The following is a 20,472-nucleotide window of genomic DNA, read 5'->3' on the forward strand; positions in this document are numbered from 1 at the left end:
TGGGGGAATGTAAACTATAAGAGCTGTCTCCAAGGGCTTCCTGTCCAGGAAGTAGAAGACAGTGAGATACATGAAGGACCACCACAAGGCCTACAAAGGGTGGTGCCAGGGCCATTGAGAGAGTTGTGGCTGTAGGAGTATGATCCGGTTTTGAATCAGCTCTGTCCCTAGCCTTTATGTGACCCTGTGGGCACATCACTCTTCAACCTCCGGTTTCACATCTCTAAAATAGGAACAATAATATCTACCTCAGAGGGTTGTGGTAAGGACCAACTAGATTACAAGTGAAAGCGTCCAGTGGTTTACTATTATTTCACTTACTGGCTTGGGCAATGTACTTTCCTGAACCTGTTTCTTTATCGGTAAACATGGAATACGCGAGGATACCTGACTCACAGTTGATGCAATAAAGGTTTGTTTTTATTTTTAACTTTTTAAAAAATTTTGAAACAGTTTTAGACTTAAAGTTGCAAAAACACTAGTTTCCCTTATACTTTATAGCCAAGCTTTCCCTAATGTTAACAGCATACATAATTACAGTACAGTGATAAAAAAAAAAACCCCACCAGGAAATTAACACTGGCACAATGCTATTAATTAAACTGCAGATTTTATTCCTTTGTCCTTTTCTGTTCCAAGTTTCAAATCAGAATCCTGTACTCCATTTAGTTGTTGTTTTCCTTAATTTTCTTCAAGTTGTGACAGTTCTCAGTCTTTGTCTCTCATGACCTTGACATTCTTGGTGAGTACAGGCCAATTTCTTGGAAGAAATAGTTCTCCAGTTTGGTTAGCTTGATGTTTTCTTATGATTAGATTGAGGCTGTGAACTTTACGCAGAAATACCACAGTAGTGATGTTACATTTTGTTTTGATTTTTTCCTTTATTGCAATAAATACACATAACATAAAAACTTGCCATTTAGACCATTTTAAAGTGATATTTAGTACATTTATAGTGTTGTATATTTACCTCGTCCAGACCATTTCCACGCCCAAAAATCCCTTACCCATTAGCAGTCGCTCCCCATACCCATCCCTCAGACCCTGGCAATCACTAATCTGCTTTCTGTCTCTATGAATTTGCCTGTTTTGGACATTGCATATAAATGGAATTTCCTCACTGGCTGTTTTCACTAAGCATCATGTTTTCAAGGTTCATCCAGGTTGCAGCATGAATCAGTACTTTATTCATTCTTTTTAAAAATATATTTTATTGATTTTTTTACAGAGAGGAAGAGAGAAGGATAGAGAGTTAGAAACATTGTTGAGAGAGAATCATGGATCAGCTGCCTCTTACACACCCCCTACTGGGGATGTGCCTGCAACCAAGGTATATGCCCTTGACCAGAATCGAACTTGGGACCTTTCAGTCCACAGGCTGAGGCTCTATCCACTGAGCCAAACCGATTTCGGCAGTACTTTATTCATTCTTATGTATGAAGAATATTCCGTGGACAGACCACATTTTACTTTATTTTCTAATTCAACAGTGAAGCCTGGGGTGGGCTACGTCTGGGGGATGAGGGGAAGAGGGAGGAGACTCCTGTGACTGGCAGGAAGCACTGTGAGGAGTGGGGAGAAGAACCAGGATTGGCACACTGGGGAGTATAGGACTGCATTTACATGGTGCAGACAATACTAATGGAGGCCACTTGTAGGACTGTCAACTGGTAGCAGATTGCTTCGAAAGTTTCATTTGTGGAAAAGGAAAAACAGTTGTTTATGAGGAGGGAGAGATGACCCAAGGATGCGAAGGGAATCTCTGGGGGCAGAGAACCTGTTTTTCAGTGGCACCCATTTTCTATGGGCAACCACGGCCCCTGGAGACCTGCCCATCTGTCCACCAGAGGCTGGGTCTACGGGGAGCCTGCTCAGGAAGGGGCTAGTGCTGGGCATGTGCTCATTGCTTATAGGGAAAGGGGCGCCTCCCTTTAGGGTTGGCAAATACAGTAGTTGCAAACTTCTATTTATAAAAAAGGTGTGCCGAGAGGGAGGGCAAACATTTACATTTCCTCAGCGTCGCACTCCAGCTGTTCCTTAACTAGCAGGCCTCCTAGGTTTCCCCGAGCGGATGTGGGGACCGAACCGCGGGGAGAGGTGGTGCCCTAGCCAGCTCCCGGGGCGGGCGGGCCAGCCCCAGCGGCACCGCTGTGTTCGCCGCGGGCCCGGCGCTGCCCCAGGCGGAGGGCGGAGCCGCAGTCCGCACCGCCCCCGCCCCCGCCCCCGGGCCCCGCCGCCCCGTCCACCGGCGCGCGCACCGTGCGCGTCTTCGAAGCTGGCGGCGGCGAGCGCGGGCCGCGCGTGCGCGCTGCGGCGGGCGAGGGGCGGCGCGGGCGGGAGTCTGTCAGTGACAGCGGGAGGGGGCGGGGAGGGGGTCGGAGGCGGCGGCTCTTCCGACATGAGGCGGCGGCCCCGTGGGGCTCGGCAGTGGCGGTGGCCGCGGCCGCGGCGGCATCTCTAGCTCCCTCGGGAGGCTGCCCCGGGCCGGCGTCCCGAGCCGGCGGCGTCGCGGGAGCGGGCTCTGCGGCAGTGCCGCGCACGGGCCGCCGGCGGAGGGGCCCGCGCCCTGCCCGCCTCCGGTGCCGGGCGTCTCCCGGGCCCCGGGCATCCCCGCGCGCGGGGTCGGCCTCGGGAGCGGGCGGGAGCGGCCGGCAGGAGCCCTCTCTGGACGGGTCGCGCTGACGGGGGCGGCCGAAGCGCCGCGGGCTCCGCACACTCGCCGCCCGCCTCCCTCCCGCGGGGCCGCCGGGCGCGGGCGGGACAGAGGGGTCCGGCCGGCGGCCTGACGCAGCGGAGGCGCCGCGCTCCGCGCAGCATGAGGGGCCCGCCGCCGCCGCCGCCCGGGGAGCCGCGTTTGCCAGAGCGGCCGGCGGCGTGAGAGAGCTCGGGCCGGACTCCCCTCCGCCGCCGCGGGGGGCACAGCAGGCGAGGGTGAGCGAGGGGACACGCCGCGGGCTCGGGCGGTGCCGCGGGCTCGGCGGACGCCGCCGCGCGGACCCTGGGCTTTCCGGGCCGCACCGGGGGGCTGGGGTCGGCCTGGAGGTGGGACGGTGGAAGCGCTGATTAGACTTCACCTCAGGTTTGTGGGCATGTGATGCCTTTGCGAGGAGACCGCTGGGGCCGCCCCTTAGGCAATGGAGAGAGCTGGTGGCCTTCAGGTGCGCGTACCTGGATGGGCACCAATGCCAGCCTAACTCTGCTTGTCCCACTGACAGGTAGCGGCGATCCCCGCCGGGGGCGGCTGCGAGCGCGCGGCAACATGGCTTCCCCGCCCCACCAGCAGCTGCTGCAGCACCACAGCACCGAAGTGAGTTGCGACTCCAGCGGAGACAGCAACAGCGTGAGGGTCAAAATCAACCCCAAGCAGCTGTCGTCCAACATTCATCCCAAACACTGCAAGTACAGCATCTCCTCCAGCTGTAGCAGCTCCGGGGACTCCGGGGGTGTTCCCCGGAGAGTGGGCGCTGGAGGCCGCCTGCGCAGGCACAAGAAGCTGCCCCAGCTGTTCGAGAGGGCCTCCAGCCGCTGGTGGGACCCCAAGTTCGACTCGGTGAACCTGGAGGAGGCTTGTCTGGAGCGCTGCTTCCCGCAAACCCAGCGCCGCTTCCGGTACGCGCTGTTCTACATCGGCTTTGCCTGCCTGCTCTGGAGCATCTATTTCGGGGTCCACATGAGATCCAAACTGATTGTCATGGTAGCCCCTGCTCTGTGCTTCCTCGTGGTGTGTGTGGGCTTTTTCCTGTTTACCTTCACCAAGCTGTATGCCCGACGTTATGTGTGGACCTCGCTGGTTTTCACCCTCCTGGTGTTCACTCTGACCCTGGCTGCCCAGTTTCAGGTTCTGACGCCTCTCTCAGGACGTGTTGACAGCTCCAATCATACTCCCGCAGCTAAGTCCACAGACACTTGCTTATCTCGAGTGGGGAGCTTTTCCATGTGCATTGAAGTGCTCTTTTTGCTCTACACCGTCATGCACTTACCTTTGTACTTGAGCTTGTGTTTGGGAGTGGCATACTCTGTTCTTTTTGAGACCTTTGGTTATCATTTCCAAGATGAAGACTGTTTCCCCCCACCCGAAGCAGGGGCCCGGCACTGGGAGCTGCTGAGCCGAGCCCTACTCCATGTCTGCATTCACGCCATTGGGATCCACCTCTTCATCATGTCCCAGGTGAGATCCAGGAGCACCTTCCTCAAGGTGGGACAGTCAATTATGCATGGGAAGGACCTGGAAGTGGAAAAAGCCCTGAAAGAGAGGATGATTCATTCTGTGATGCCAAGAATCATAGCTGATGACTTGATGAAACAGGGGGATGAGGAGAGTGAGAATTCTGTGAAAAGGCACGCTACCTCCAGCCCCAAGAACAGGAAGAAAAAGTCTTCCATACAGAAAGCCCCGATAGCATTCCGCCCGTTTAAGATGCAGCAGATTGAAGAGGTCAGTATCCTGTTTGCAGACATTGTGGGCTTCACCAAGATGAGTGCCAACAAGTCTGCCCATGCTCTGGTGGGTCTCCTCAACGATCTGTTTGGTCGCTTCGACCGGTTGTGTGAAGAGACCAAGTGTGAGAAAATCAGCACCCTGGGAGACTGCTACTACTGTGTGGCAGGGTGCCCCGAGCCCCGGGCCGACCATGCCTACTGCTGCATCGAAATGGGCTTGGGCATGATAAAAGCCATCGAGCACTTCTGCCAGGAGAAGAAAGAAATGGTGAACATGCGTGTTGGGGTTCACACGGGGACTGTCTTATGTGGCATCTTGGGCATGAGGAGGTTTAAATTCGACGTTTGGTCCAATGACGTGAACCTGGCCAATCTCATGGAGCAGCTGGGCGTGGCTGGCAAGGTTCACATTTCTGAGGCCACTGCAAAATACCTAGATGGTCGGTATGAAATGGAGGATGGGCGAGTTACTGAACGCCTAGGCCCCAGCGTTGTTGTTGACCAGTTGAAAGGTACGTGCATTTCTTTGCCTAGTCATTTCCCTCCCTGATCCTGTTTTTGTGTTTAAAAAAACACAAACAGATCTCTTTCCAGCATCAGTATCTGTCTCTGGATACCTTACTGTGGGGCATCTCAGAGCCAGTAGGACTTTTCCTCCAATGAGTCAGATATCACAGATCTGTTCACACTGTGGCAGTGCTGACCTAGGTGAGACCATAGAAGGAAGTAGAACTTTGAAAATGTTTCTCCTTGCCAGTTGGCTGTTAATATTTCTGAAATTCTGGGGGCAGGCCTGATGAATGTCAGGGTACCGAGGCGCTGCTGTCAGAACTTTGAAGCACTTTAAGAAGTTGCCTTTGCATTTCATTTGGTCACCCGTAAGTCGCATCAAAACGTTTTTTTGTGCCCTTTTCCAACAATGTGAAGAATAAGACATTTCTCCTATCCAGGCCTCCCTTTGCTGGGACAAGGAAGTCAGCTCAGCCCTGTAGGACTCTGAAAATTAGATGGAATCACGTACCCCTAAGTGTACACTGCTTTTGCCTATGTCTCTTTTTTAAAAAAAATTGCATTTTCAGCTTTCAACTTTATTTAACGATGCTTATCATGGATTTGTATTATCATGTAGACTGCAGTATTTTAGAATGTTGAACTTCTCAAACCACCAGGTGATTTGCAAGTGAGCAGTGCGCTCAGAACAATATTTAGACCCCCTACCTCCAGCCCCTCAGATTAGTATCTGGTCTCTTGCCCAACTTTTAAGTTCCTTACTGCTATTCTTGATGTTTTTCACTGGGCTTCTTTAATTTTATTATTTTCCTATAGGACAAAAATATTTGAAATCTAGGAAGTGATATTTAAGTAAGTGGAAACAAAAGTAAGGATTCTAAACAACACTTTTAAAAAATAGTCCTTAAGTTTTACTAAAACCTTCCAGATTGAAGGAACATCTACTTAGGTAGTATGTAGAGACAATCACATTGATTTTTAAAATCCTAAATTAGTAAAGCTATATCATATGTTGTATAGTGCCCACACATGTTGCATAATTACATAGTGAAAAGCCCCAGGAAAGGGAATCCTCAGAAGGAGAAGTAACAGCTCAAATCAGAGATGGGAGAAGTAATCAGAGACAGTACATGGTTGAGTTTGAAGTACATAGGTTGTCAGCCTTCAGATAATCCTATATGTTCAATTGATATTTTCTTTCTCTGCTTGTGATCAGAGTTCCCCACATCATTTACTTATGGATTATCTGGTAAGGGTGCTTTTATCCCTTTCCTGATTTTTCTTTATTAGAAGTTTATTAGAAGTTGTATTTCTTGGGCAGTCCTGTAGGTAATTTTGCTAGTAGTTGAATAATGATGTAGAAGAACATTTTCACCTGATAATTACCTCTACTTAGAGAGTTTTAAATGCTACATTGATGAGGTCAGAAAGTACATTTCACAGTTCACTTGAGAGATTCTTCCATGACAAGTGTTTTTCCCTGTAGGAGTGTGGCTCTTGCTCTCGACTCTGAAGGTGCCAGTGGAGTAGAGTGCAGATGTAATTACTGTTAGACATTTTGGCATCTTTAGGCTCTGTCCTCAGAAATAGTGGGATAGATTCCAGAGAATGGAGCTGTGCTATACTATGTAAAATTAAGTATGACAATGATAGCGGTTCTGTCAGTGATACTTTGAACAGTGTATTACTTGAATTTAAAAAATAAAAACGGGTGTAATTAAGTATTAATTAAGTAATCATTAAATCTGGAAATTGCCAAGTCTTTGAATTTTTGGCAGTGCCTCAATGAACAAAAATTTTTTGTTAATTTATGGGTTATTTTATTTTCAATTTATGGACCAAGGGTCTAAAGACACAGGCAAAAAAGTCTAGAATGGGTTTGTTGATTTTAAAAAACTTCAAATAGTATATGTAAATTTGGTAAATTCCCCTTTTCTCTAAATTGTGTGTATTATATATTTATATGGAAAAGTTTTAGTACTGGATGGAAGGTAGGGAAAGATGAGGCTTAGCTAAACCAGTGATTTCTTTACATGGTATTCCCTCCTTTAACTGTTTCTCTGAGATCATGAATTTTGCTGTATTCAGCTTATTTTGAAAATCTTTGTGGACAAGACTCCACTAATAGAGGATGTCTACACAACTTCCTGCCCTTTTTTGAAATTGCACAGTTCGATTCTCCAGACGTTCAAATCTGCCAAATTGAGATGATCACATGGTGTGTAGAAAACACTTTTCATACATGGGATTAAGGTTATATATGTAAGATTTCTTTTAACCTGCCTTTGGATTTGTGGTAGATATTTATATTTTTATACAATGTTGGGCATTAGCCTTTCCCTCTCACATCTTTTCAGAATATGGGGTTAAAAATACTCAGTAGTGGGCTCTGTAGAAATGAACTTGGGTAGAGTAAACTTCGGATTCCAGAATTAGCAGCATGAAAGGAAGCTTCTCCTCTATTTTATCTGAACAGGCTATGTGGGAGGTGGACTTTCATTATTTATGCACATTCACTCACTCCTTGGATTTCCTTGGAAATCTTTATTGCTCTTACAATGCACCTGGCCCTGAGGATGCACAGATGGAGTCAAGACAGTTCCTCTCCTCCTTGAGCTCACAGTTATAAATGTTGTAGAGTATGTAGAGTCAGGAACACTTTAGGGAGGTACATGAACTTGCCGTGAGTTTTGAAATTGATCACTGGTTCTCTAGGTAGATAGAAGGAGAACATTTGGTGCAGTGGGAATAGTATGGGCAAAGGTTTGAGGTTGTGTTTCTTGGACATTTGGAAGTAGTTCATTATGACAAGGAAGATTGTGGGTTACTTGGGAAGGAGTTTGGATTCAGTCCTATAGGAAATGGGGAGCCACTGATAAGTTTTATGCAGGAGGCTTAAGTGATCTGATTGCTATGTTAGAAAAGCTCACTCTTTTAGTTCCAGGGACTGTGTCAGAAGGGTATGAGCCTGGAAATTAGTTTCAGTAAATCCCAGGCAGGACTGATGGTAGCTTGAACCAAGGTAACAATAGTGTCGATGGAGATGATGGGAGAGATATGAGAGTAATAAGATCAACCTGATAGACTTGGAGCCTGATTTAAACAGACAACTGGGGGGGGGGGGGGAGGGAGGGCAAGGGGCTTGATGGTTTGATTGGGAAATGGCATTTCAAGTTTCTGGAATTGCCCTGGGGAGAGTTTGGAGTCAGGAATTTGTGAGAGGCCTTTGAAGTTTCTATGGTGGAGGATGCAGGACTGAGTTGCAGATTGTGACAGGCTAGGAACCCCTAGCTTGTTCATTCATTCATTCATTCATTCATTCAACAAATAATTTATTTTCTGCGGGGCACAGGTCTAGGTGCTGGGTATATAGCAGTGAACACAGCAGACAAAAACTCCTGCCTTTTGATTGTTCCACTCTAATACTGCAGTCAGACAGTAAACAAATAAAATATAAAGTTTGTTTTATGTTAAGTTCTAAGGAGAAAATATAAAGCAGGAAGAAGGATATGGAATGTGTGTGTGTGTGTGTGTGTGTGTGTGTGTGTGAGTGTGTGAGATTTTAGATAGGGTGGCCAATCACTGAGAGAGAAGGTAGAAAAAAATTTCATCATAGAACTAGGAACTTGGAAATTATCCCAAAAGTGAGGAGCAGGTATTATTAAAGACAGGGAGCAATAGTATGATTTGAGTGATGGGAGGACGGTCCTTCCACACCATTAGGATAAACCACTGGCCCTGTTCTATTCTGCCTTGGGCCACAAGCAAAAAGATGATGTGTTTGTCTAGAACTTTTGGTTTTTCCGATTATAGGTGGAGTCACAAAGACAGAAGGCGAAACTGTCAGAGAATGCTTAAAGGCATCTTATTTCTTCCCTCTTAAGTATTAGAAAGATAAAACAAACGTGTTTAGTCACTCCACCCACAATCACGGTTTTATAGAAGAAGAGAGAGTTTTTTGTTTTGTTTTTTAAATATATTTTGATTTTTTACATAGAGGAAGGGAGAGGGATAGAGAGCTAGAAACATCCATGAGAGAGAAACATCAACCAGCTGCCTCCTGCACACCCCCTACCGGGGATGTGCCCGCAATCAATGTACATGCCCTTGACCAGAACCGAACCTGGGACCGCCCCCCCCCCCCCCCCCCCCCCCCCCCCCCCCCCCCCCCATCCGCAGACCAACACTCTATCCACTGAGCCAAACCAGTTTCGGTGAAGTGAGAGTTTTTTGAAAACAGGAAGGGAACTGTTTAGCATGCTCTGCTGAGGTAAGAGAGGCTCATTCCCTTGGAGTAGGCTGGAAGGTTAAGTCCCCCTCCCCCTAATGTTGATGGTGGTGGCAGCAATAGTAGAACCAGAGGGTGGAAGCCGGGACAGGACAGATTTGAGAAGGTTTTGGAATTTGGGACTGTAATGATCAGGAGTAGCCCTGACTCGTTTATGAGTTTTTGTCATAAGCCAGTGGTTCTTGAACTTTTTGGTTTCATGATTCCTTTATACTTCTAAAATTTATTATGGAAGCTAAAGAACTTGTGTTTATGTAAGTTATATATTGATATTTACCTTATTAGAAATTGAAACAGAAGATTCAAAAATCTTTCCTTGATTCATTAAAAAATAATAAGCCCATTGTACCCATTGCATGTTAATATAAATGTTTTTATAAATATAAACATTAAAATATTCTTAAAGATATGTGTGCTTTTATTTTATTACTAGAGGCCCAGTGCACATGAAATCATGTGCAGCTGCCCCGCCCATGGCCGCACAGCCTCCCCCCACCCACCCCCCGTGAGAACCTACTAGGTTGGCTGTGAGGGCATTACGGCGTGGCCACGGGCCTTTTACATGAGACTTTTTTGTTAATCCTCACCCAAGGATATTTTTCCATCGATTTTTTGAGAGAGTGGGAGGGATGGGGAGAAACAGAGAGAAAAACATCAATGTGAGAGAGAAACATTGCTTGATTGTCTCCTGCATTGACTCCAACTAGGGCCAGGGATTGAGCCTGCAACCAAGGTATGTGCCCTTGGCAGGAATCGACCCCAGGACCCTTAAGTCTGCAGGCTGATGCTCTATCTAACAAGCCAAACCTGCTAAGGCAAAAAAAAAATTTCATAAAGAAATTTGGTGAGAAGAGTGGCACTATTTGACATTTCTGCAAATCTTTTTAATCTCTGTATTCATCAAAGACTGGATTTTTTTAAAACTGTGGTAAAATACACATAACATTTATTATTTTAGCTATTTAAAAATGTGTCAGATAGATTTTTTTTTTTTTTTAGCTTCTTTGGCATTGTTGTAGGATGTTGATGAATGTGTAGAAAATTTGGCTTTATTTGGATGTGTAGAGGTAGTTGGAAAATGGAGGAACATTTTAATAGCCTGTGGATATTTTTCTTAGATACCATACTAACACCTAACAGACATGTGGTAGTTTCTTAAGGGTTATTTGCAATATCAATCTGAAATCCTATTAATCAATTTCTTTATATGGTATTAAAAGCCTATTGGATTCTTGAAGCATGAATCTTTACCCAGGTGTGATTTTGTAACATCATGCATTGGTTATTTAGAAAATATTGGTGTTTTGTTATACAGGCTTTCCTTTGACATAAGCAAAGTTTTTAATATTGGGAAGATGTCAACTTCATAGTGGCAGATAAGAGTTTTCCAGAATTCTTGTTTTCACTTTAAAGTTTGAATTTTATCATTGGCAACAAATACTGTCAGTTGTTTTTCTTGAAGTGGCAGACTCATTTTGTTCATTTCTCAGGAACAGTCTGCCAAATACTTATCTAAATAACCATAATTTGTCTTTAGGTCAAGTATAAAGAATATTCTTCCAAAAAAGCAGCTAGTTCAGCTTGTAACCCAAACAGTTGCATGGATGTTTTTCTTGACAATCATGGTACATTTGAATGCAAAGGAAGTGCTGTAGTCACTTTTTCCCATTTGTCACACAGATTATGAAAAAGACATGCACTCAGGGTTGAGATTTAACACTATTATTCATTTTTACTGCTTCCTCAAAGGACATTCTTAAATGAAACTGACTTTTTTTTCTTTTCTTTTGCAAGTATGTGGTGTTAAAAACACAATGATGACAAGTACAGTTTGGTGCCATTGCTTTGATTCAGGCATCAGCAGTTTTACCCACGATTACTGTTGTACCATCATTGCCAATGTCAACACTGCAAAAGGCAAATAACATCATAGCATCATTATGGAAAAAGTTTTGACTTCACAGACACCTTGCAGAGAGGTCTTAGAGACCCCTAGGGAACTGTTACCCAAACACACATTCTCAGGTAGATGAAACAACACAAACTGGAATTATGATAGACATTATCACATTTATTGTAGAAGTAGCTAGTGACTTTAGTTCATACATTTACTTTTTCTCAAAAAAAAAAAAATCCTTTTGTGATTCTGCCAAATATTTGTTGCTGGTGTTTAGGGTTAATGATAAAAACTACCAACTTGGTTCTTTTAATTTATTTTTGCAAGGCTCACCCTTTGGTGGTTGGGTGTAGGGAATTTGGTTTCTGATACATTTGGACTTAATTCTGAGTTCTGTGATTTCTGAGCCATGGAACATTGGACAAACTATATAGGGACTCTCCAGTTTATAGGAATGACAGTACGTCTGTCAGAGGGTTATTGGGAGAATCAAATGAGATGATGATTTAAGTAAAGCACTTGTTAGCATAGTGACTTGATCACAGCAGCTGTTCAGTAAATAATAACCCACTCTCTAGCTGGTGAGTCACATTTTGTACTGCACTCAAGGGTGTTCCTTTTTTCCTACATTCTATTTGTTGCACATCTTGTATAATTTGGGACTGAAATTCAGAACACACCAGGGACTGTGATTGTGTCAGTTTCTCAAATTAAAAAGGGCAAGTGTCCAAAATACAAAAACACTGATAGCTTACCCTGGATAAACTGTAGTTGCAAAATTTGGCAGCTTCTTTATTAAAAACCCCAGGGAGTTCAGGCACTATTGTTCTTTGGCTGATTCTGGTCCCCAGGGCTTAGAGGTACTTAATGTGATGTGACCCCCCCTTCATAGTTGAGGAATTATAAGGAAATTTTCATCTTTGAAATTCTGGAGATATTGGCTGAGTTTTGAATTTGAGCAGTTACTCAGCTCTCCTGTTTTTCTACTGTAAATTCATTTACTTATTCAACAAATATCAAATGAATTTCTACTATTTACGAAGCCTGGACTAGGTTCTGGAAATAGAGCTCTCTGGAGCCTACAGCCTAGAAGGGGAAGTAGGCATTAATCAAATAATCACCTAAACAAATATGTACTAGATTTGCTTATCATATTACAAATAGGGCTGGGAGGTAAGGACACTTATCTCTCCATTTTATATAGTAGGGAACTGAAGCACAGAGAAGTACTTTGGGATGGTTACACAACTAGAAAGAGCTGCTAAGTGGTGGAGCTGGTACAAAATGACATTACTTGAGGACCTGCTGTACTATATGGTTCCCCATTATCTGTGATTTTGCTTTCTATTGTTTTAGTTATCTGTGGTCAATTGCAGTCCAAAAGTATTAAATAGAAAATTTCAGAAATAAACAATTCATAAGTTTTAAATTTAGCGCTGTTCTTAGTAGCATAATGAAATCTCACTCCATCCCACTCCATCCCACGGGGAATGTGAATCATCCCTTTGTCTAGCATATTCATGCTATACAACTACCACCTATTAGTCATTTAGTAGCTATCTTGGTTATCAGATCAATTGTCACCGTACTACAGTGCTTGTATCCAAGTAACCCTTATTTTACTTAATAATGGCCCGAAAACTATTCACATAATTAAAAAAAATTAAATATATTTTTTATTGCTTTCAGAGAGGAAGGGATGAGGGGAGAGAGAAACATCAGTGATGAGAGAGAATCATTGATTGGCTGACTCTTGCACGCCCCCTACTGGAGATGGAGCCCACAACCCAGGCATGTGCCTTTGTCTGGAATCGAACCTGGGACCCTTCTGTCCCAAGGCCGATGCTCTATCCGCTGAGCAAAACCAGTTAGATCTATTCACATAATTTTTATAATAGTGTATTATTGTAATTGTTCTATTTTATTTTATTTTAATTTTTTAAATTTTTTTTATTAAGGTATTATATGTGTACATATCTTACCATTGCGCCCCCCCCCAATTTGTTCTATTTTATTTTATTTTATTTTATTATTATTATTTTTTTTAATATATTTTTTATTGATTTTATACAGAGAGGAAGGGAGAGAGATAGAGAGTCAGAAACATCGATGAGAGAGAGTCATCGATCAGCTGCCTCCTGCACACCCCCTACTGGGGATATGCCCGCAACCAAGGTACATGCCCTTGACCAGAATCGAACCTGGGACCCTTCAGTCCCCAAGCCGACGCTCTATCCACTGAGCCAAACCGGTCCCGGCTGTTCTATTTTATTATTAGCTATTGCTAATCTCTTATTGTGTCTAATTTATAAATTAAACTTTATTATAGGTTTTAAATGTATAAAAAAACACATAGTACAGCAGGTGCTCAAGTAATGTCATTTTGTTCAACATCTTTTATGCTGTAGAAACTTAACTTGTTTATATCAATTAGCCTATGGTAAAATTGGTTTCAACATACGTCATGTTGCCTAAGTCCTAGAACTTATCCATGTCATTAAGTGAGGACTTATTATATAGTTGACCCTTGAAAAACTTGGGGGTTAGAGGCCTCCCTTGCAGTTCAAAATCCATAAATAACTACAGATCTCCTTTGTAGTAGTTGAAAATCTGTGAATAACTACCGTTGTCTGCTTACATTGATTCCCAACTATAAAGTTGACTTGTGAACATGAGTTTGAACTTCAATGATCAATTGAAAAAAAACAGTGTATATATGGACCATGTAGTTCAAATCTGTGTTTTTCAAAGGTCAACTGGATATAAGGTTCAGTACTACTCAATGTTTTAGACATCCTCTGAGGTCATATTTGAGGTCTTGGAACATATTTCCCAAGGATAAGGGATGACACTGCATAGAATACTAGTAATTGTAAGGATTAAAGGCGAAAATTATGTTAAGTACTTAGAAAAGTACTTGGCACATGTCACTCTTGAGATTAGATTCATGAACTAGTGTTATTGAAAGTAGGGACAATTAGCAGCAGCAACAGCAGAAACAACTATTCCTTTGTTTAGCTCTTTCCAGTTCAGAGTGTTTTCATGCACATTGTAATCTCAACCATTGTGAAATTTTAGGATCATGGGAACTGTGTTCAGAAGTTTATATTTTATTTACTTGGTTCTTTCCCTTTATATACTAGTATATACTAGTTGTCAGACTGAGTCAGTTTCTTAACATCCTCTGAAGGTGACCAGTGACCTTTTTCAAGACTTAATATAAACTTTTGGGTTTTAGCTTTTTGATATATTTCACTCCATATATATAATGATGATCAAATTGTTCCATCTTGGCCCTTGCTGGCATGGCTCAGTTGTTAGAGTGTTGCCTGTGCACTCTGGTTCTCTGGTTTTATTCCCAGTTAAGGGCATGTACCTGGGTTGCAGGTTCAATCCCTGGCCAGTTGAGGGGCTCGTGTGGAAGGCAACCAATCAACGTGTCTCTCTCACATTGATGTTTTTCTCTCTCTGTCCCTCCATCTCTCCCTTCCTCCCTCCCTCCTTCCTCTCCTCTCTCCTCTCCTTCCCTCCCATCATCTCCCCTATCCTCAGGTGAGGATTAAAAAAAAAAAATTGTTCCATCTTGGATCCATGGGAACCCCTCCAGGTTGGCCCTTGAGTCCATTTCATACAGCCTGATAGTCTTTAATAACTTTATTACTCATTTAGTAATGTTTTACGGAGTTGAAAAATTATAGGTGTTAAAATCTCATTAATTCTGTTTGATATATTTATTCAGAGACTGAGCTAAAGTTTACCCTTTCCTTTTTTTTTTTTTTTAAAGAAAATTAATCGTTTATGCATGTTTATATGAAGAATTAGCACCACAGACAAAACAGCTTGTGCCTCTTAAGCTTTTTGGAAGGTTTAATGTGCATTCTTACAACTGACTGTTTCTTCTACAGAATTTTCTTACCAACTCATGTTTAGTGGCAAGTACCTGTGAATGTTGGTAACTAGGGATAAAGAACTATAAAATGAAAAAAATCCTAAATTGACATGTAGATTACTTGTTTGCAGACTAAGAGTACCCTCAGCCCAGCAAGCCCCATCCCCAAGGACAGTTGTGGAAGGTTCCAGAAGGCCTAACTCCAGAAATTTCATAGGAACCTTTCTCTGAATAGAGCTTCCTAGAATGATTGCTCTGTCACTCTCCTTTCTATCTTGTATAATATGTATTTGATGTATTTTGTTTATGATCTGTCTCACACTAGAATGTGTCTTGAGAGAAGGAATTTTTGCAGATTTAGGTCTAGTAATAATTAATGTCGTTTTCTAATACTTTTTTAAATCGAATTTATTTAAACAATACAACAAAATTTAATCAACAATATAGTTGCCTTTGTTTTCTACTACTTGTGCCCAACGCTCAGGAAGCATTTTAATCCCTCTGTTGTAAAATTCGGTCAATGCATTTTTGAGGCATTCTTCATTATTAAATTTTTTTCCAAGAAGAAAGTTTTGCAAAGAACAAAACAAATGGTAATCGGAAGGGGCAATATCAGGAGAATATGCAGGTTGAGGGAGAACTTCCCATTCCAACTGGCGCAGTTTTTCAGCAGTGATTCTTGCAGTATGCGGCCGTGCGTTATCGTGGTGAAGAATTACGCCCTTCCGATTAATCAGCGTGGGTTCTTTTTCTCTTAAAGCTTGGGCTAACCTTTCCAATTGGGCACTATACACTGCACTTGTAATGGTTTGGTTAGATGGTAAAAGTTCATAATGAAGAATTCCTTTAAAATTCCACCAAACACACATCATCACTTTTTTCGCATGCAAGTCAGGTTTTGGCGTGGGCTGCGGAGCCTCATTTTTGTCCAACCATTGAGGCCGCCTTTTCAAATTAACATACAGCACTCATTCTTCATCTCCGGTAACAATTTGCTTTAAAAACGGCAAACGGTTTTGACGAGAGAGGAGCGAACTGCAAATTGTGACTCTTTGATTACGGTTGTTGTCGGTCAACTCATGAGGAACCCATTTTCCAAACTTTTGGACTTTGCCAAGTGCACGCAATTGACTGGAAATTGTTTTTTGTGAACAATTTAAAGTTGTCGCAAGCTCTTGTTGGGTAATTTGAGGATTTTGCACCAAAAGAGCTTGAAGAGCTTCTTGATCAAAATTGGACACATGGCCTCGACCACTCTTGTCATCTAACGAAAAATTTCCCTCGCGAAATTTCTCAAACCAACGCTGGCATTTTCTGGCGCTAACTGCATCTTGACCAAGAGCACTACAGATGTTTTTTGCAGCCTCACTTGCTTTTCTTCTTAATTGGAACTCGTAAAGCATGCAGTGCCGAATATGCTCTTCATCCGCCATCTTCTTAGCCCTAGTTTTGCAACAAAAACCAAACCAAACACAAACTTTTTCAAGCAAAACTTGTTAATTGCACTTCACACGTTCTGTAGATACCACGTGTTTGAAGGTTATGTCATTACAAGTCAACGCCAAGCAAGATTTTAAACGAATGTTAAAAACGACATTAATTATTACTAGACCCGATACTTGAGCTCCACAAATGGATACTCCATTGTGGGTGAAACCACACTCCAGACATCTACACAGAATAAACCAGGAAGAAGGTAGAGAGCAGACAACTGGTTTTCTAGTAATGGTTGATTGGTGTATTAAGTAGAGGCTATTGGCTAGGCCTTGGAAGGGTCTATGGAAGGAGATAGAGCTGCAAATGCAGTGCCTGGAAATGTGAAATATAGGCCCTTGGGTGTGTAAGAATGGATAGCCTCAGGACTAAAGGTCCCAGGGGCACTGCAGTGAAGGCTGAGGTGTAGGGCTGGAATTCAGATAATTGAAAACCCAAGTGTTTGTTTAGGGTAGGGGTGTCGAACTCAATCAGAGAAGGGGCCAAAATCTAAAATCCAGCCTAAATCGCGGGCCGAATGGTTTACTGAATAGTCATAAACTGTCATTGTTATGGAAACGCAGCGGAGTGCAGTGATGACAGCGCGGTGCGGGCCACATTGCAAGGCCTGGCGGGACGGATTTGGCCCGCGGGCCTTGTGTTTGACACATGTGGTTTAGGGCCTAGGAAATACAGTTTGAATTGTTTAGTTTAGGCAGTCATTGTTAAGTTTAAAAAATGGATATTTCAAGAAGTGTATTTATTTTTAATAATACCATAGATTTTTATAATTCTTATTTGATTTTTATGTATACACAGGAAAAAGAGCATATCCTTTTTTTGGGCAAAGCTCCTGGCTAGTCCTTGTGCACAATTTCCAGGGTTTTTATAATACTTTTAAATTCTATTAATTTTTTTCCTTCCAAAGAAAATTGAGCTAATGAAAGCAGCTTTTGACTAATTTATATTTGTGTTTGAATTGTTTGGGAAATATTAAATTAAGTTTCTTACCATTAGTTTGTAGAGATGAAGAAAACCAATGTGACTTATTTTCTTGTATATAGACATTAAAATACAATATACCATTAAAGCTTTGACATTTTAAGTAGAAGTGTATTGCATATTGATTCAGTTAGTTTTGCCCTATTAAGTGGTTATTATTCAAAGTGTAGATTACTTTGCATTCTGTAATTTCATAAATGTGTTCTTTTTCCCCTGAGAAAATGATTCTTATGTTTATTAATGTTAATTTTTGTTTTGTGAATGAGCTGCTAAAAACTAGATGGTGTAGTGGCTAGGGGATGTTTTTGAAAGTAAAGTACTTTTATAGAATTATCTTATTATTTGTATAAATGAATTTGTTTAGTAGGTTACTTTTTCATCTTAAGATGTTTTCTTTACTAACTAGGTAAGCACTTTTGGAAAAATAATTTAATCTCTCTGGTTCTCAGTTTCCTCATATTTGTAAAATAAAAGTTTGAATTAAATGTGCTTTAAATTCCCCATCATTCTCTAAGAATAGCTGAGCTTCTCAGTTGATAGGGAAATAGTATGCATTCTTAAATGAAGAAATGGGTGTTTTTTTTTAATCTATTTGTTTAAAGTATGAACCCTCATTTAGTTAAATTTAGCATATGAAAACTCAGATTTACAGAATTGCCATTGCAGAACATGTGTGAGATTCTTAATTTGCCAAAGGATTTTTACTTCTTTGACTATAAATAACTAAGATTGAGTTAAGTATAATTTACACATGGATTTTTAAAAATTATATATATTTGATCAATTTTTTACAAAGAGGAAGGGAGGATGATAGAAACATTTATGACAGAGAAAAAACAATCAGCTGCTTCCTTCACACCTCCTACTGGGAATGCTCCCGCAACCAAGGTACATGCCCTTGACCTGAATCGAACCAGGGACCTTTCAGTCAGCAGGCCAATGCTCTATCCACTGGGCCAAACTCGGGGCTACACATGAATTTTTTTTATTATGTTTGTTGAATAAAGCAGGGTGGATTAGAGGAACCCCATTTGATTAGGAAAGTTTAAGGAACACTTTTGAAATGGCTTGAAGAAAATGCAAAGTGATTAAATTTTTAAAAAATGTGCTTCAATTTATTAAAAAATGTGCTTGTTTGAACGTTATTTTGGAGAGAGATTGAAAAATTAGTTGCCAATAATAAATTTTACTCTGTTGGCAAGTTTTTCAGTAATAAAACAGAGCTAATATTAGATTAATAATGTTCTTACTGATTGTCCTATATAATAAAGAGGTAATATGCAAATTAACCCTCACAAGATGGCTCCCTACTACCTGGCCGGCAGGGGGGTTAGTGAGGGATGACCAAATGACTGAACAGCAGGCTGTGTGGGGTGACCAAGCTGATTGGGGGGGGGGGGGTGCTGTGAGGGGCAACCAGGTCGGCAGAAGGGGTAGTTAGGGGTGATCAGACCAGCAGGGAGGGGCAGTTGGGTGCAACCAGGTTGGTGGGGGGCAGTTAGGGTCAACCAGGCCGGCAGGAGGGGCAGTTAGGGGCGATCAGCCCGGCATGCAGAGGTAGTGAGGAGCGATCAGGTCAGCGGTGGGCAGGGGGGGCCGTTAGGGGTGACCAGGCAAGCAGGCAAGCAGGCAGGCAGGTGAGCGATTAGGAGCCAGTGGTTCAGGATTGTGAGAGGCCCTGAGGGGTCCTGGATTGGAGAAGGTGCAGGCTGGGCTGAAGGGCCCCCCCCCCCCCCCGCACAAATTTCATGCACCAGGCCTCTAGTTCCATTAATAAAAGACTCACTTGTTCCTGATGGTGGGTTCTTGTATCTGCTATATGCTTAGTGTGCCTGGGACCTATATATTTACTATATATTTAGTGTGACTCTAGTAGTTCAACAATTAATGCACCTGGAAAGTGGCTACCTTAGACTTTGTAATAAGAAATTAAAGGTCACTAATGATAAACAAAAACTGTTGGATTTAATTATAAAGCATTCATAAAATACTTGAATGGTTTTCTTATCCTTTCTTATGAATAGCAAAGCAGCTCATGGAAAGTAATATAACGTTTGCTGTGATTTGCAATGGCTGGTGAAACAAAATAGAAAAGGAAAAACACTATACTTTGTTCTGAAAGACAGTGGATACATATGTCATCTGACCTGAGAGAGAATTTTACCTCAACAAAGACCCAACTTGTGAAACTCTAGCTTCCCTTAGAGAAACTGTTATTCACAGTCTGTTGGAGTCATCTGTTTTCTAAGGATTAAAGTGTCTGACTCAGTGTGTAAGTAATTGCAGAAAGTTAAAAACTTTTAGAACTATCATGCAAACAAAAAAATTTCAAAGGACATTTATCATCTCTGACAAGCATTTTATAGAGAATTTCTTAGCTGTAATAAATTAACTCTGTTCTTTCTGACTCCTGAAAGAAATTGTGATAATGAACACGTTTTGAGTTGGTGATTCTAAGTTTGTCAACTTTGCCCCTCTGCCATTTGAAGTTCAGATGGAAACGTTTGCTTTCATAGCTCTACTCATGTTGTTACTTTATTTAGCAACTATTAAATTACCAATTCCATATACTCCTTTGGAGGTGTTCCAGTTTGCACTAAGGTTTCTGTTCCTTTCAGCAGCATTGCTTATGGTGTGTGGAACTTTCCTGAACAAGGAATATGAACAGTGTTTTTATTTTTTTTTTATTTTTATTTTTTTTTTCTTTTATTCTGAACAGTGTTTTTAGAGTGGATAATTTTAAGCTTTTCTATTTTAATAACCACTTTTTTGAGATATAATTCACATACCACACAGTTTACTCATTCCAAGTCTGAGATTCAGTGATTTTTAGTGATTGCTATTGTAGATATGTGCAACCATCACCACAATCAATTTTAGAACATTTTTATCATCTTAAAAAGAACCTTAAACTCATTAACAGTCACTCCCCATTTCTCTCTAAACCTCCCAGCCCCTAGCAACCACAAATCT

General features: G+C 42.2%; 2 protein-coding genes and 1 long non-coding RNA gene across 5 annotated transcripts in view; 2 read left to right on the top strand and 1 right to left on the bottom strand.

The window, feature by feature from the left end:
* Positions 1–925: 925 nt before the first annotated feature.
* Positions 926–3,261, bottom strand: LOC123651227 (translation initiation factor IF-2-like). The gene is made up of 3 exons (XM_045571729.1): positions 3,169–3,261; positions 1,420–3,098; positions 926–1,193 (listed from the first exon to the last, which is right to left on the bottom strand). Exons 1-2 carry the CDS (start codon positions 3,259–3,261, stop codon positions 2,106–2,108), a joined length of 1,086 nt encoding a protein of 361 aa, XP_045427685.1. The 3' UTR covers positions 926–1,193; positions 1,420–2,105.
* The window catches only part of ADCY9 (adenylate cyclase 9), a 126,216-nt gene continuing 108,131 nt past the window's right edge, over positions 2,388–20,472 (top strand). For 2 of the 3 annotated variants that reach the window (XM_036410224.2, XM_045571336.1), the window contains exons 1-2: positions 2,788–2,925; positions 3,216–4,952. In XM_036410224.2, coding sequence (XP_036266117.1) covers positions 3,260–4,952 — 1,693 coding nt within the window. In that variant the 5' untranslated portion in view covers positions 2,788–2,925; positions 3,216–3,259. Of the gene's footprint in view, positions 2,932–3,215; positions 4,953–20,472 lie in introns of all 3 variants that reach the window. The other variant, XM_036410225.2, reaches the window with a different exon arrangement.
* LOC118703366 lies at positions 18,455–19,487 on the top strand. The gene is made up of 2 exons (XR_004983006.2): positions 18,455–18,754; positions 19,265–19,487. It is a non-coding gene; the product is annotated as an uncharacterized LOC118703366 (long non-coding RNA).

This window comes from Pipistrellus kuhlii, unplaced genomic scaffold (genome assembly GCF_014108245.1).
Source record: "Pipistrellus kuhlii isolate mPipKuh1 unplaced genomic scaffold, mPipKuh1.p scaffold_m20_p_4, whole genome shotgun sequence".
Taxonomy (NCBI): domain Eukaryota; kingdom Metazoa; phylum Chordata; class Mammalia; order Chiroptera; family Vespertilionidae; genus Pipistrellus; species Pipistrellus kuhlii.

Bases quoted from the DNA above. Each gene is read 5' to 3' on its own strand.
- LOC123651227 (XM_045571729.1), bottom strand. From the start codon at position 3,261: ATGTTGCCGCGCGCTCGCAGCCGCCCCCGGCGGGGATCGCCGCTACCT. The intron at 3,099-3,168 runs GTACGCGCACCT...CTCCTCGCAAAG, and splicing joins TGGCATTGGTGCCCATCCAG to GCATCACATGCCCACAAACC.